We start from the raw sequence: 16,565 nt of genomic DNA on the forward strand, positions 1-16,565 counted from the left end.
AGTGAGGAAGTAAACTTTGATTTGTAAATCTTTTAAATTTCAACTCAAAGGAAGGTGGTAAGAAATACCCCGACAGCAAGCTTCAGAACAGCCACCAGAGCAAACCACACAAGGCTTTTGGGATCTCAGGCTAATAAAGGTCTCCCATGAAGCTCAAGAGTAGATCCTGTGGTACAATTTTTTCTTGGAAAAAAAACAAAAACAAAAACAATTTGTAGGTGTTTGTAATCGGGACTGGCTGCTGTGTTAGTTTTCAGCTTCTAGCTCAACCCTATTTCCAGAGAAATGCCAAGGGCTTTGCAGTAGGCATTTGTCTAACTTTTGCGTGTCCTGGGTCTTAAAGATGACCTCCCGCTTTCTGGGGGGTCATGGGGTATGTGTGTTTTTTATGCATCTGTCTTTTTTTGCTTGTTTGTTTTTACTGAAGACCACTTATATTTGCAGACATTGAAACCAAAGGTAACACCACATCTTCTCCTTACAGGGTCTGAGGACTGTTTCTTGGCAACTTTTTTTCTACATATAGTTTTCCCGAAAGTATGAACACATTTAGACGTTGGAAAGAAAGCAGTTTCCCTCCCTCCTTCCCTCCCTCCACCCCTTCCTGCCTTCCTCCTTTCCTTCCTTTTCTTTGTTTCTCTCTTTTCTCTTTCTTTCTCTCTCTTTCTCTCCCTTTCTTTCCCTCTCTTTTTCTTTCTCTTTCTCTTTCTCTCTTCCTTTCCTCTCTTGAGTATTAATCACATACCTGATAATCAGATGCCCTCTGCAGGTTTTCTTTGGGAGGGGAAAGGACAAATGCGATAGTCTTTACATGTTGGAAAACTGACCCCACATCCTGGTGCCTTGTTGTGTGTTCTTTTCTGCTCCCAGGGAGTTCTGTCCAACATCTCTTCCATCACCGATCTCGGCGGCTTTGACCCAGTTTGGCTCTTCCTTGTGGTGGGAGGAGTGATGTTCATTTTGGGATTTGCAGGGTGCATTGGAGCGCTACGGGAAAACACTTTCCTTCTCAAGTTTGTAAGTATCCCACTGTCTGCTCTCAGACTGAGAGCCAAAACGTCACCTTCCATCAGGGGGTCACCCTATCTACAGGCAAGACAGTGAGCTGTACCAAAGGCACTGGCAAAAGTAGGGCCCAGGTCATTATTTTCTTTTGAGAGAGCTCTCTAGCCCTGACTCCCAGTCGTGCCTCCTTAATAAGTACACCACCACCCCCACGACCACACCGTGCCATCCATGGAGATTTCGTGCATATATATCACAGACTTAGATTCTATTCCCTAAGATATCTTCAGGACTAAGGTAGGTGTATATATTTTTCTTCTAAGTGATTCCTCCCCACCGTTTTAATGCACATAGTAAGTGGGGAACTGTGCAGGTTGTTGGTTTGGAGAAACCAGGCAAAAGCACAGTGACTGTGGCCTGTCCAGATTAAATCTGTTAAGCAGTAGGTTTTGCTAAATATGGCAAAACACTAAAAGGTAAAGCTCCTTTGTCGTTAGCTGGTACAAAGTTCTCCTTTGTAATTTTTAGATGTGGTGTGGTTGGTGTGATCACTGTCTTGAGTGAATGTTTTGTAGAGGAGAGGTTTCACCAGGGGGTTCATTGGTATTTAAAGTTAAAATAGAGAATGAAAAGTGAAAGCCTTTGTGTTGGAGACTCCTTTCAAAGGAGAAGAAAATGGCATGTGCCATTTATGTATCTTAAATAGGGTTGTTGAATGTAGCCAAATGTGCCTGTCAGCATGGAGCTTGGCAGTCTGGTGGGCGTCTGAATCATAGCCCTCTATATGAAGCATCCATTCCCCTTTCTAAGAACAGAGAAAGGATCCAAAGCACCCACCTTCATTTGCTGAGGAAGGATGGTAGACATTTCTGGAGAACGGTTGCAGTGTAATATTTCCTGTTACCAGAATTATTCCCAACTTTTATTGACACATCATCATCCAGGGACATTTTCATTTAAAAAAAAAAAAAAAATCCAAGAAGTAGTCCAATAGTCATGTAATGTGTGATTGTCTTCCCCAGCACACATCATCCCCCAGCATCTTTTCTTAAACATCCCTGAGAAGAGGGTACACGCTGTGCCCCACCCAGGGCAGCCCATTTCTGAGCAGCTCTGGCTCAGAGAAGCTTTTGGAGGCTATTTAACCTGAAAATTAGCATGACTCATTCTAACAAGGAAAACCGAGGGGTACCTGGTCTTACAGATAAGTTCACAAGCAGCTGGTTCTCTCTTGTGGATACACTGGACCACAGTGGCTGTAGCTAGTTTCCTAAGACTCCATCTGCCTTATCTGCCAGATACCTCCTTTGCTACACACACACATACACACACACACTCTCTCTCTCTCTTTCTCTCTCTCTGTCTCTCTCGCTCTCTCTTTCTCTCTCACACACACACATACACACACAACCAAATGCTTCATTCTTCACCTAGTCAGAAACCTGGGGAGCCCCCAGGAGAGCTCTGTCCCTGATCGCCACCTGCCAACCTGCCAGTCTTCTTGGCATGAGGCATCTCAGTGCTCACCTTGCCAGCTTACCTCGCCACCTTTCCTGTAGCCTCATTGGGTCCTGGTCATACTCATCTGTTGCCAGTATTTTATTGGTTTCAGCCTCCACGCCCCAAAATGTGGGATCCTTTTTTTTTTTTTGAGATGGAGTTTCACTCTTGCTGCCCAGGCTGGAGTACAGTGGCATGATCTTGGCTCACCGCAACCTCTGCCTCCTGGATTCAAGTGATTCTCCTGCCTCAACCTCCCGAGTATCTGGGATTACAGGAGCCTACCACCATCCCTGGATAATTTTTTTATTTTTAGTAGGGATGGCGTTTCACCATGTTGGCCAGGCTGGTCTTGAACTCTGGACCTCAAGTGATCCACCTGGCTCAGCTTCCCGGAGTGCTGGGATTACAGGCATGAGCCACTGCACCTGCTCAGTCCCGTTAATTGTGATTTACTTTAATATAGTTTCATTTATAGTGGTAACCCCTTTAATATAGTTTATCATTTCTTATAATTGAAATGTCCAATGTTGACTGAATAGGCAGAAAACTACACATTTCTCTAAATCAACACCTTAATTTGTAAAGTCTCATGTTGGAAATGAAGAGAATTGTGTTGTTTCTTGGCTTTTGAGACTTGGAAAATATCTTAAAAGGCCTCTCTCCATTTAGTACAAACAATAAAAACTGGCCTGGAATAATCTTCGAACAGGAGGTATGAGATAAGTAGTAAGTAAATGTCCACAGGACTCCAAATAGCTCCAAAGATCTGATGCCCCTAGGAGAACTGCTGAGGGAAAATCCAGGAACTAAGATACTGCAAAATGGAAATAGACCTTCTTAGCTGACCGAGGCTCTAGGATGAAGCCTGTGAGTCAGTCTCTGCACCTTTGGAAATAGAGGAAATTAGCTCAACAGGGCCTGGGGCGTGTAGGTATCTGCCAAATATTTTATATGAATTGAATTTGGACCCAACTTTCGGTATGTATATTATGTAACTTGAAGAGAAAATTTACCAGGGGAACTGTAAAATGCAATTAACCTTTATGGAGGTGAGAACAAAAAGCAAATTAAAATCTTTCCCTGACTTGGTGTTTCCTGCGTGTGCTCATGCATGCTAGCTATAATTTTGTCATTTCTGTACTGTGATAATTCATAATTCATATTTACATGCTTAAGGTGGTACCTAATACAGGGCAAGGAGTTATTTACACTGTAGGGTAGGCATTGAGCAGAATGGTGTGATATTTTTTCTGGTCATTTTTCTAGATTGGGGAAAGTTTAAATTGAAATTATTGGCATCACCGATGATAATTAAGAACTGTTTAAATTCCATTTCTGGTGAGTTCATGAAGGATATATAACCAGGAACTCTAGGGAAACTTGAAGGGCTGAGCCGGAGGGTCTAGAATTGGGGCCTAAACCTGGGAGTCCAAAAACTTTGCCAAGCGCTTTTTTCCACCTTCCACCCCTCCTCCCATGCCCACCCTCACAGAGTAGTACTCGGCACCCTAGACAAACACTGTGAGATCTGCAGACATCTAATGTCTGCAGATACCCACTCCCTGTCCGAGCCTTCCTAATCATGTAAGACTGGGACATCTTTGAAGGCAAGGGGTATGGTCTTATTCATCCTTGCTTCTGCAAAGCCCACCTCCCTCGGGGCCTGACCCATTGTGGGTCATTCAGTAGATGTTTGTTGAATGAATAAATGTTTTTTGTCTTTTGTTCTTTTAATGAGTAACTGTTGTTTCCTTTGCACCCCTCCCCAATACGTTTTTCTCTTGGCTGGTAGCTCCTTGTCTGCTTGCTGAAGGTAGAGCCGCAGGTCACCTGAGCACCCCCTGCCTCCTCAGCTGCTCACTATTCTGCATGTGGCCTTGAGGACCTCTGCCCAGCAGTTGTGGCACCATGTCACCCTCTCTGCTGTTGTCACCAGAAGTTTACCCGCAATGTACCCTCTGTTCATTGTACCTTCTCTGTTCAGTGTACCCTTCACAGCTCATTTCTCATAATCTATTTTAACAACAAATTTTGAAAAGGTTAAGAATACAGGATGGTAGGAGGTGGAAAAAACAGTGGGCGTGAGCAGTAAGTCGATATGACTAAGCTGAGACTCTTCTGAGTCTTCTAGATGGAAGGGAAATTTCTCCAGAGTTACGGGCAGTTACCACATTGCCTCATGGTCTTGAGCCCTTCTTTCAGACCTCTTGTTGTCTGCATTAAGCAGAGTCTCCCTTTGGCTGCATTTTGATGTCACTTAAAAGGTTGCTGGGGCCCATGCTTCCTAGAGGAAGGCAAGCCCAGCTAGCATTCCCAGGAAAGCCCTCAACTGAGGGTTTCATTTTGTTTTTATGATGGGAAATAACTTTCATTTCACAGTCACTGCCCATCCCACTACTTCCTCTTTGACCCCTTCATCTAAGATGAACACATCTGTTACTTTACCCTGTATAGTAGGTGCAAAAGAGAATTAAAATGGTGTCTGAATCCATAAAAGAAATATATTGCATAGAGAATCAAGGCCACAGTAACAAATGACAGGCGATCTTAAAATATTGGAATAATCTATCTTTCAAGTTACAGAAGCTTACTAGAGATGATGGCAGGTCATTGTTCAAGCATCTGGCAGTACATTAATCATGAGAAATTCATTAGGCCTTAATGTGGGTCTAATGAGAAATTCTTATCCATGTTTGCTTATGGGCTTTGTTGGTTAATTACCAAATGGACCACTAGAGACCCTAAAATGTGATTATGAAATGATTTTTAAAAGTCCTTTCTTGGAGTGTAATATTCTATTAATGAATCAGCAGAAACTGAAGATTATCTGCTTTGGAGATGTATAACAATCCAATGTAATTACAAACCTGTTTAGAGAGTAACCATTTAGCTATATATGATCAAAATAGCCTTATAACTGTTTTCTGTGTGTCTTTCATCTTAGTTTTCTGTGTTCCTGGGAATTATTTTCTTCCTGGAGCTCACTGCCGGAGTACTAGCATTTGTTTTCAAAGACTGGATCAAAGACCAGCTGTATTTCTTTATAAACAACAACATCAGAGCATATCGGGATGACATTGATTTGCAAAACCTCATAGATTTCACCCAGGAATATGTAAGTTTAAAGTGGTTTGTTTTCCAGTTGAAAGTTCTCTGAACGATGACCCCAGTGAATATCCCTCCTGGTTTCTGCATCTGCCAGCTGGAAACTACCTGACTATTCTGCATGGGTGTTTGTTTGTTTATTATTTTCCAACTTGCTCTATGACTTACAAGATTTGTATTCTAAATGGAAATGTCCTATTTTCGCTTGTGTCAACTTCTGTTAAGTTAGAGGAACAAAGAAGAAAACGCTTGAGCAAAAAGTTCTAATCACGGCTGTCCTTTCCTATTTGCATTTGAGGAACATTGTTTTGCTCCAGGTTTAAAGTTTTATTTGGTTATCAAATATGGATTCTTTCTTATCCCTTGCCCCCTTTTTTGGTAATCCTTGATATTTCACAGCTCATAATAATCTACTTATCAACAGAATAATCTGCCACAGAGTTCCTAAAATGTGCCTTTCCAAATATTATTATCCCACATGCAGTTAAAAGCAAAATCTTAGAAACTCCTAAGTCCTAGTAGCTTCTAACAAGTGAAGAATGTGCACGGTGGAATCTCGGCCACTCCCTCTGGTCCCTGAGCATTGGAGTCCAAGCCACTCCCTCTGGTCCCTGAGCATTGGAGTCCAAGCCACTCCCTCTGGTCCCTGAGCATGCCTGTGAAATGGCTCCTTCAGTACCAGCAAAGCAGCAGATGTCCTGTTTCACTCAGAATGCAAGGGACCAAAAGACACAGGTCTAGTGCCAAAATCTGATAAGCGACCCTGGGCTCACAGGACCTTGACCTATTTCCCGAATAGTAAAATGGAAATACTACTAGCTACTATCTGACTCACAGGGATTTTATGACACTCATGAGACATACATGTGTTTATATTCGGCTTAGGGTGGTAGGGTTCTACAAACTTGCAGGTCTTTATATACCTGCCCTGAAAAGCCGGGTAGGCTGAGCTTGGACTTGGACAGCAGTGTCTGTGGCATTTATGTATGTGGCAGGGCCGGAGGGCAAGCGGAAGCCCAGTGAATGGTAGCCTTCTTGGGGTTGGACAGTTTTCTGCCTGTGATGACGGGAGGCAGCAGCCATGTCGACATGCGTCATGAGGGAGGCCAACCCCTTCCTTAGGCACTCAGGACTGAGCTGGGTTATGTGGTTTTGTTCAGTGGCAGCAACATTTCGTCCTGGAGTAAGCTGTACCTTAAGTGGGAAGTTAAGCCCTGATTCATGTCCTCAGCTGACTTCACTGTTTTATTAGGTCCTAATGGGTGCGGGCTCCCTAATAATCCTTTTCCAGGCATTATTCCTGACTGGATTGCATGGCACATGGATGGAGCTTTGTGGGCACACCTTGAAATGCACAACCCAAGCCCTGGAGGGACCATGTTGTCTTGGAACGCTGTGTGCTTTATATGGAAATACTGCAGTTTCATGTGACTTTCTCTTTGCATCATGGAATGTAATGTTTAGAAGTAGCTATTGGCCCAGAAGGTCTTCAAATGGTTGAGGGTTGATATTTATTTAACTCGGAGAAGTAGAGAAAGTGCATCCCAGGGAAGTGAGGAAGGGGCATCTGTAGGCTGCCATTCACTGGGCTTCTGTTTGCCCTCTGGTACTGCCTTATACATAAATGCCACAGACACCACTGTCCAAGTCCAAGCTCAGCCTACCCGACTTTTCAGTGCAGGTATATAAAGACCTGCAAGTTTGTAGAACCCTACCACTCAGGCCCCATTTAAGAACCACTGAATTTAACTGCTTGTTTTATGATATTTTAATTGGAAGACTGACTTTTTAAAGTTGAAAATGTGAGACACATTCTCTTGTTTTTAAAAAAATTCAGAGTAGAAACAAATATGATGAAAAGTTAACCTCTAAAATTTTTGGTGGTAATGGATATATCAACTATATATCCATTGATTGTGGTGATGGTTTTGTGACGTATACAGATGTCAAAATTTATCAAATTGTGTACTTTAAAATGTGCAATTTATTGTATGTCAGTTATACCTCCATAAAACAAAACAGATCTTTAAAAAATTATTAGAATGTGGAGATCAAAACTTTGAAAAAGTAAGCCTATAGGTAGCCCACCCATAACCCCAGTTGCCTCCTTCAGTCACTACCACTGTTGTTCGTGTCTTATTTACCCTTCTAGAATGTTCTTGTTTCTCCTTCTAGAATGACGTGCCCAAGCCAAGCAGATCTTGTTCTAACTCAGCCCTGCTGTATAGCTGCTCTGCCCTTCTTCCACCTAACACCACGGGTCTCATCAGTTGTCTAAATCATGTGCCAACACATCCCTACAAACCTTCAGCCTTAATTAATTTGGAAGCTTTTATATGGGCCATTTAGGTTCCATTTGGCTTAAAAATAAAGTCTGGGACAGAAAAAAAGGTCCGAGCTGGCAGAAGCTGGGTGTCGTTCGGCGGGTGTGAGTGTAGGCACCTGCTTGCCTCCAAGGTGGGATGTTCTAATTCTTTCCTGTTTGCTCTAGTGGCAGTGCTGTGGGGCTTTTGGAGCTGATGATTGGAACCTAAATATTTACTTCAATTGCACAGATTCCAATGCAAGTCGAGAGCGATGTGGCGTTCCATTCTCCTGCTGCACTAAAGATCCCGCAGTAAGTGAATGCCAGCGAACTATTGGCCTACTCTGTACATCATGCTGAGAGTGTGCATGGGACGAGCAGAGTGATTTTTTTGTTGAAACCTCTTCTTACCTGGTTACTCCTATTTGTAGCTCCTGTAGGGGGTATAGTGCTCAAATCTTCCTAGTAGGAGTAATAATTGCTGGCATTAATTTAGCAGTGTGCACTGGTTTCTATTCTAAGCCTTTATGTGCGTTGGCTCATTTAAGTTGGGCACATTCCTACTGGCAGATACCACCAATATCCTCCCTTTTCAGGGGGAAGAAATCAAGGCACATGAGGTGTAAGTGACTTTCCCAAGCTTGCACTGCTAGCAGGCAATGGAGTGGAATATGAGACCCAGGCAACCTGCCTGTATCATCTGTTAGCCTTTCTTTATGAGAGGGGCAGGCTCATATGAGAACTCTCTGCATTGGTTTGGGGTTAGTAACCCTTTTCTTTTTGGCTTAGTTCTAGGGAAACTATTAGAAGTAGGAGGAGAGTTCGAGACAAGATAGGGCTGGACTGCTGTGTGGGAAGACCATAGCTGCCCGGACTCCTGAATGCCATCATGACTACAGTCATGCAGTTTGCATTTTATTATAAAAAAGAATAAAATATAAAATCTATAAATCTTTCACTTTTGCCACAGGTTTAATTATATTTTGGGTCAAATCGTGCCTGGTATATAGAATGACTTAAAATGCAATTCTTAAGCCAGGCGTAGTAGTTCACACCTGGAATCCCAGCCCTTTGGGAGGCTGAGGTGGGAGGATCCCTTGAGCCCAGGAGTTAAAGACCAGCCTGAGCAGCATAGTGAGACCCCATCTCTACACAAAAATTTAAAAATTAGCCATGTGTAGTGGCACACACCCGTGGTCCCATCTACTCTGGAGGCTGAAACGAGAGGATCACTTGAACCCAGGAGTTTGAGGCTGCAGTGAGCCATGATCATGCCACTGCACTCCATCCTGGTGACACAGTGAGACCACATTTCTTTAAAAAAAAAAAAAAAAAGTAACTATGTAGTGTTAGAATGACAAGCATGAGAGGTTACTCCGTGCATCTGTATGTGCTCCTAACTGCAGAGCCCTTCTGGGACTCCTCAACGGTTCTCTGGCCCTGCGGTCTCCAAATGTACTCCCCAAGGCTCGCCCTTACCCCCCAGAAGCAGAGGCAAGTGGGTGCTGATGAGCTCAGTGGGGTTGCTCCTCCTTATGATGGAGGCTGTGGAGCTCTTAAAAGGAGCTGTGGTCTTGGAGTGGAAAAGCAGAATTTCCCTGCAGGCTGCTGCCGCGGGACCACCTCGGCTGTTTCTCTTGGTCTGAAAGAGGAGACAAAGTCACTAAGGACTGTGCTGCCCCGCCAGCTGCCCTTTCCCGCCAGCTCAAACCTCCTCTCCCTTCTGAGGAGAGCCACATGGAGGCAGAGTGCCCGCTCAGAGCTTGAGGGGCTCATCCCGGTGGCCTCGCACTGGCCAGCGGGTGCCGCACAGCGCGCTTCCTGTCGCCAGTCCCTGTCCCATGTGAACATCCCCTTGGGAGAATTCTGTGTTCTCAGAGGCATTAATGCTTCCCTTTTCACCTACAGATCCTCTGGGTAGAGCTAGTTCATTCCTTGCGCTCTAAGCTAATAAAATCTGCCCCACACCCTGCAGAGGAGGAAAATGAACTAACCCGAAAAAGTGGAAACATGTTTCTGATCAGACCCTGTGAGATGTGAAGTCCATGTGATTATGTAATCAGGGCATTGTTTTGTTTTTTTAATTATTAAAAGCTCATTGAAAAACCATTTAGGTAACGTAGAAGTATACAGATTAAAAGTAGCAGTCCATCCAAAAGAGCATACATGAAGATTTACGGTGCCCTTTAAGTTACGTTTTTTATCTGTGTCTCCAGTTCCCTAAACCTTCTTGAGGTTGGCACCACTTTGAAACTTGAGCCTCCTGTGTGATAGACTTGCTGTCTTTTCTGATATTCCCCAAGCCTTAGTTTTCCTTATTTGTAAAATAGGGCATATTTTAATACCTACTTCTGAAGATTGTTGCAATAATGACATGGGGTCATGTATATAAAGTGTTTAGCACAGTGCTGCAGTTTTTGTGCTCAGATGCACATTTTATTACTAATGCGTAACAGGAGTCTTCTGCTCATTTCTAGGTGGGCTTTCTGTCTAATGAGTAAATTTCACTTTTCTCTTTCCTTTCTTCACCAGGAAGATGTCATCAACACTCAGTGTGGCTATGATGCCAGGCAAAAACCAGTAAGTGGAATATCATCTTGTTGCTTAGCACAAAGGGTGTTGGAGGAGCTTTGGCCTGTGCCTGGTGCTCTATCTGTGACAGTGTGCTCTCTTCCCTTGTGAAGGAAGTTGACCAGCAGATTGTAATCTACACGAAAGGCTGTGTGCCCCAGTTTGAGAAGTGGTTGCAGGACAATTTAACCATCGTTGCTGGTATTTTCATAGGCATTGCATTGCTGCAGGTAAGATAAGGGTCCTTTATGGATATCACAGGGAAATAATGCCCTGGGAGAGCCCTTGCCAGGATCGGAGCTTTGCTTAAAAACCTTGGTTGTCATAGTATTTAAGACACATTGGAGGGCTGAGGAACAGACCTAAACGATTTGGTGGGCATTGTGTTTTTATTTATTTATGAATGAGACGGAGTCTAACTCTGTTGCCCAGGCTGGAGTACAGTGGCATGATCTCGGCTCACTGCAAGCTCCACCCCCGGGTTCACGCCATTCTCCTGCCTCAGCCTCCAGAGTAGCTGGGACTACAGGCGCCTGCCACCACACCCGGCTAATTTTTTGTATTTTTAGTAGAGATGGGGTTTCACCATGTTAGCCAGGATGGTCTCGATCTCCTGACCTTGTGATCTGCCCGCCTCGGTCTCCCAAAGTGCTGGGATTACAGGCATGAGCCACCGTGCCCGGCCTGGTTTGTGTTTTATTAAAGCTCTGAGTTTAGATGCTACTATCATGAAATACTTTAGGAAAGCTTGTCTTTTTCTAAGATGGAGACATTAATTAGATCAGTAGTTGCCTGCAGGCATTCCATCGTTTACATGGGTTCAATAGTACTGCATTGTGGCAACTGAGTCAAACATGCATAATTAGAAGTAGATCTCAGTGGTGACGTGAAGGTTTTGGGGAGTTTCACAGAGATGTCATAACCCTTTCTCTCCCTGAACCACCTTGCCAAAGTGCTAGTGAAGGAAGGGAGCACCAACTTTTCCTCCTGGCCAGTCTCAAGAGCTGGACTCTTCATGTTGTTGGTGTGATCCTTTCCTAAGAGCACATAGTTGAAACGAATTAAAGAAGACCTAAGTAAATATAAAGATATCCTGTGTTCACAATTGCAACACTTCATATTATTAAGGTAACAACACTCCTCAAGTTGATCTACAGATTCAGTGTAATCCCTATCAAAATTGTAACCACTTTTTAGCAAAAATGGACAAGCTGATCCTGAAATTCCTGTGGAAAAGCAAGGGACCCATAATAGCCAAAACAAATTTGCAAAAGTAAAACAGAGTTGGAGAATTCGCACTACTCAATTAAAAACTTAGTACAAAGCTATACAGGAATCAACATAGTGTGTACTTGAGTAAGATTAGCCATATAGATAAGTGGAATAAAATTCAAAAATCAAGAAATAAAACCAGGCCAGGTGTGGTATCTCATGGATGTAATCCCGCACTTCAAGAGACCAAGGCAGGAGGATGACTTGAGCCCAGGAGTTCAAGACCAGCCTGAGCAACATAGCAAGACCTTGTCTCTACAAAAAGTAAAAATAAAAAAATGAGCCCAATGTGGTGGCACATGCCTGTGGTCCCAGCTACTTGGGGGGCTGAGAAGGGAGGACCACTTGAGCCTGGGAGGTTGCCGTGAGCTGAGATTACACCATTGCACCTTAGCCTGGGTGACAGAGCAAGATCCTGTCTCAAAAATAAAAAATAAAAAAGAAGAAGAAATAAGCTCATACATGTATGGTCAGTTGATTTTTGACAAGGGAACCAAAACCATTCAATAGGGAAGGAGCAGTCATTTCAACAAATGGTACTGGGAAAACTGGATATGCAAAATTATGAATTTAGACTCCTAACTCACGCCATATGTAAAAATTAACTCAAAGCAAAGACCTAAATATAAGAGCCAACACTATAGAACTCCAGAGGAAAACGTAGGCATAAATATTTGTGACTTTGGATTAAGCAGTGTCTTCTTAGATATGACATCAAAAGCATAAGCAGCGACACAAATGTAAATAAATGGAACTTCAAAATTAAAAACTCTGCTGAAAATGATACCATCGAGAACGTGAAAAGATAACTCCTAGTGTCTATAAAATATATATAACTTTTCAAACTCAACAATAAAAAAGGCCGGGCACAGTGGCTCACGCCTGTAATCCCAGCACTTTGGGAGGCTGAGGCGAGCGGATCATGAGGTCAGGAGATCGAGACCATCCTGGCTAACATGGTGAAACCCTGTCTCTACTAAAAATGCAAAAAAAATTAGCTGGGCATGGTGGCGGGCACCTGTAGTCCCAGCTACTCCGGAGACTGAGGCAGGAGAATTGCGTGAACCCGGGAGGCAGAGCTTGCTGTGAGCTGAGATCGTGCCACTGCACTCCAGCAGCCTGGGGGACAGAGGGAGACTCCATCTAAAAAAAAAAAAAAAAGATTTAAATGGCTAATAAGCACATGAAAAGATGCCCATGTCAGTAGTCATTAAGGAAATGCAATTCAAAGCCACATACTTCGTACTCTTTGAAGTGGTTAGAATGAAAAAGACGGACAATAACAAAGTATTGGCAAGGATGTGGAGAAAAGGAAACCCTCATATGTTGCTGATGGAAATGAAAATGTTGCAACCTCTTTGGGAAACAATTTAGCAGTTTCTCAAAAGTTAAATATAGAGATACCATATGAGTCAGCAATTCTACTCCTAGGAGTGTACCCAAAAGATTTGAGAACATATTTGCCCAAAAACTCGTATGCTCGTGTTCATAGCAGAATTATTCATAATTGCCAAAATGTGAGAGCAATGCAAATACCCATCAACTGAGGAGTAAACAAAATGTGGCATATCCATGTCATGGAATATCATTCAGCCATCCAAAGGAATAAATTAATAGTACATGTGTATGAACCTTGAAAATATTTTGCTACATGAAAAAGACAGTCACAAAAGCCCCATATGATATGATTCCCTTGATATGAAATGTCCCGAAGAGGCAAATCCATGGAGGCAGGAAGTGGAATAGTGGTTGCCAGGTCTGTAGGGATGGTGGGATGGGAATGGGAAGTGGAATAGTGGTTGCCAGTCTGTAGGGATGGTGGGTTGGGAATGTGAAGTGGAATAGTGGTTGCCAGGTCTGTAGGGATGGTGGGATGGGAATGACTGCTCACCGGTACTGGGTTTCTTTTTGGGGTCATGAAATGTTCTGTGATTAGATAGTGGTGATAATTGCATAGCTTTGTGAATGTAGTAAGAGCCACTGAATTATACACATTGCAAGGATGCTCTTTACCACATATGAATTACATCTTAAATTTCAAAAATCAACAATTTTTAAAAAATGGGACACAGTGGCCAGGAGTAAAAGTTACAAGTGTCACTGTTTGACTCACATTTTCTTCCTTTCTCAGATTTTTGGGATATGCCTGGCCCAGAATTTGGTTAGCGATATCGAAGCTGTCAGGGCGAGCTGGTAGAGCCCCTGCAGCCGCTGCTGCAAGACACTGGACAGACCCAGCTTTTGGGACCCTCCCACGTGCCGAACTCCAAGCTGCACGGACCTAATCACAGATGCAGCCCGCAGTCTCGCCTAATGGAGCTGCCATTCGTGGGGTAAAACTGGGAAATGCTGCTCACTGACAGAATTAAAAAATAAAAATAACCAGTATGAAAGTCGTTGCGCCGTGAATCTCTACTGTAGCCATGAATTTATGGACAGTTGGATGCTTACCAAAAAAGAAAAAAAGGGAGGGTGGGGGACCCAGATGTACTTGAACGTGCAGAAAATGCAGTCTTGTCCTCATCTTCCGTAACTGGAGGGCTGGGAAGGCAGCTTTGCTCTTCGCCACACCTTGGACGGACCACCTTCTGTTCCATGGTCTGAAGGAGTGCATCTCCTCAAAGACTCAGCCCCTCACCTGGGAGGGCAGTGGTTTGTCGGCATCCCTCCATGTACGTTTTAGGAAACACGTGCCACTCTGATCTGAAGAAGAAAACAATTCGTCTTGGGTTCAGATTTTGTGATGGTATTCAAGTCACTCGGGCGAGCGCACTTGGTCTATCCTGGAAAGTCTCCTTATAACAGAAGTTGTGTATTTCATGTGCACTGAGCAAGGGCATCGGAAGACCTCATGAGGCTGTATTCTAGCAGGACTGCTCTTTTTTCTAAGTAGGCCTGAGCTTTATCAGTGAAATTCAAGGAGAAAATGAGGTTAATGAAGGAGGTATCAGTTAAATACCCGCTTCTTCTCACCCTGCCAAAATTAGCAGTTGAATTTTTGGAAACTCTGGAATACTCTGGGTCATTTTGTTTTGTATGTTTGTTGTTTTTCGTCTTCCAAAGGTGAAAGCTATGATATGGTTCCACTTAAATTTTAGTGTTTTCTTACTCAGCTCAAGCATTAATTTTTGATAAAATCTTAACCTGCATGACCTGTGAATCTGAATCTATCATCTCCCTTTCCTGCCGGCTTTTCTACAAACACTGAAATATGTTATTTGGTCAACACTTATTTCCTAGGTTCACAGCCTTGGGAGGTTGTGGCATGTCCTCCCAGCCTGGCTGGGAAGAGCCCAGCTGTACCATCCAAATGCTTCCCTGGTCTCAGTGATCTCTTCCAGAGTCGATCTGAGTGGCCTCTTCTGCACCCTCCCCTTCTTTCTCTTTGAATGGAATTAAACCCAATTTTGAAACAACATGGACCCAGTCAAAAGCTCCTAATGATTTCTTTTTCTTCCTCTTTAGTTTGCTTTTATTAAAAAAAGAAAATAGTGCATGGCCATAGCTCCTTCAGTTCTCTTATGGCAGACTAACCATCAGGATGGTATCAAAGCACAAATACTTTGGAGGGGAATGCGTTGAACTGGGGCAAGTACTGTGTAACACAAAGTGGAAAACCACTTCCTGGTGCTGCCGCTCCTGCCCCCACTTGAGGTGGGAGGAACGAGTTTTGCCCTCTAGATTTTAACCCAGCTGGTGTCCACCGGATGTTGCCCTCCTGGGGAGCAGATATCAGTCTGTGGAACGCTGGGAAAACCACAGGCACATTTTTCGGTGCGGACAGAATTGCCGGCACATAACTGGGCAGCCAGCTAGCATACTTTGTGGAAATTAAGCGAGGTTTTCCATTTCAGCCCCATGGTGCGTGGTGGTGGCTGATGAATGTGTCAGTCTGCTCAGAGAAAGGACAGAAAGGAAATTCTTTTCAAAACTGTGTTCACAGTTTGGGTGTGTGTATGGCTCTGCATGTGTGTGTTTTTGTCTCTGTATAGGTAGAGGTGTTCACGTCTTACTCCGACTGTAAGGTTGTCTGACTTCATCTCTGCCCCCACCACAGTTGCCATTTTGTAATGTCCTTCCAACATGGAGAAGACACAAGCTCTCCAGTTGGCATCGTTCGTCTTTTTTTGTTGATTGCCTCATTCTCCAGTGAACTCCATCTGGCCAGTTGATTCAGAATCAGGCAAGATCCCTGCCCTTTGGCACATTCACTGAAAGGCCAAACAGCAAGTCCGAGTGAGTTTTAAATATTAATTAATCACCCTTTATTTTTTACACTTGAGAGTGATTGTAATAAAGGCTGTCATTAATAAACTTGGTTCTACCTTACATGGAGTTGTGTCTTTCTTCATTACTTCTTTCTTGAAATTGTGAAATTTTCGAATCCAGTGGTTCTCAAACTTTAGCAGGTGTCAGAATCACTGGGAGGACTTGTTAAAACACATGAGTGCATTTGCTCCATGCCCATAATTTGTAACTTAGTAGGTCTGGGGTGGGGCTGGAGAATTTGTATTCTGGTAAGATCGTAGGTGATGCTGTTTGCGGCTTGTTTGGGAACTACATTTTGAGAAGCATTGTTCTGATCCGGTTTTCTAGGAGGGGAAACAGAAAGGTAAGATTTTGTAGTTGGGAAGGGAAAGGTTCCTTTGTACTTACAAATGCTGACTGACAAGACACAGAGATGAGAGCCCTGTATGTAGGAAATCTCTGCCCATGAGGTCATCTGCTGGTTACAATCACTTGGGGACCGTGTGAAATACAGATTCCCCCGACCTCACCCCTAGCAGTTCTGGAGTGGGAGACA

The 16,565-nt window shown here is 43.6% G+C and overlaps 1 protein-coding gene across 2 annotated transcripts in view; it reads left to right on the forward strand.

The window, feature by feature from the left end:
- The window catches only part of LOC105486395 (tetraspanin 5), a 181,532-nt gene extending 165,442 nt beyond the window's left edge, over window positions 1-16,090 (forward strand). Inside the window, exons 3-8 of one of the 2 annotated variants that reach the window (XM_011749268.3) lie at window positions 871-1,017; window positions 5,453-5,623; window positions 8,105-8,230; window positions 10,451-10,498; window positions 10,603-10,719; window positions 13,893-16,090. In XM_011749268.3, coding sequence (XP_011747570.1) covers window positions 871-1,017; window positions 5,453-5,623; window positions 8,105-8,230; window positions 10,451-10,498; window positions 10,603-10,719; window positions 13,893-13,958 — 675 coding nt within the window. In that variant the 3' untranslated portion in view covers window positions 13,959-16,090. The remainder of the gene's footprint in view (window positions 1-870; window positions 1,018-5,452; window positions 5,624-8,104; window positions 8,231-10,450; window positions 10,499-10,602; window positions 10,720-13,892) is intronic. The other variant, XM_011749269.3, reaches the window with a different exon arrangement.
- The last annotated feature ends 475 nt before the right edge of the window (window positions 16,091-16,565 follow it).

The sequence above is a fragment of the Macaca nemestrina genome, chromosome 3 (assembly GCF_043159975.1).
Source record: "Macaca nemestrina isolate mMacNem1 chromosome 3, mMacNem.hap1, whole genome shotgun sequence".
Taxonomy (NCBI): domain Eukaryota; kingdom Metazoa; phylum Chordata; class Mammalia; order Primates; family Cercopithecidae; genus Macaca; species Macaca nemestrina.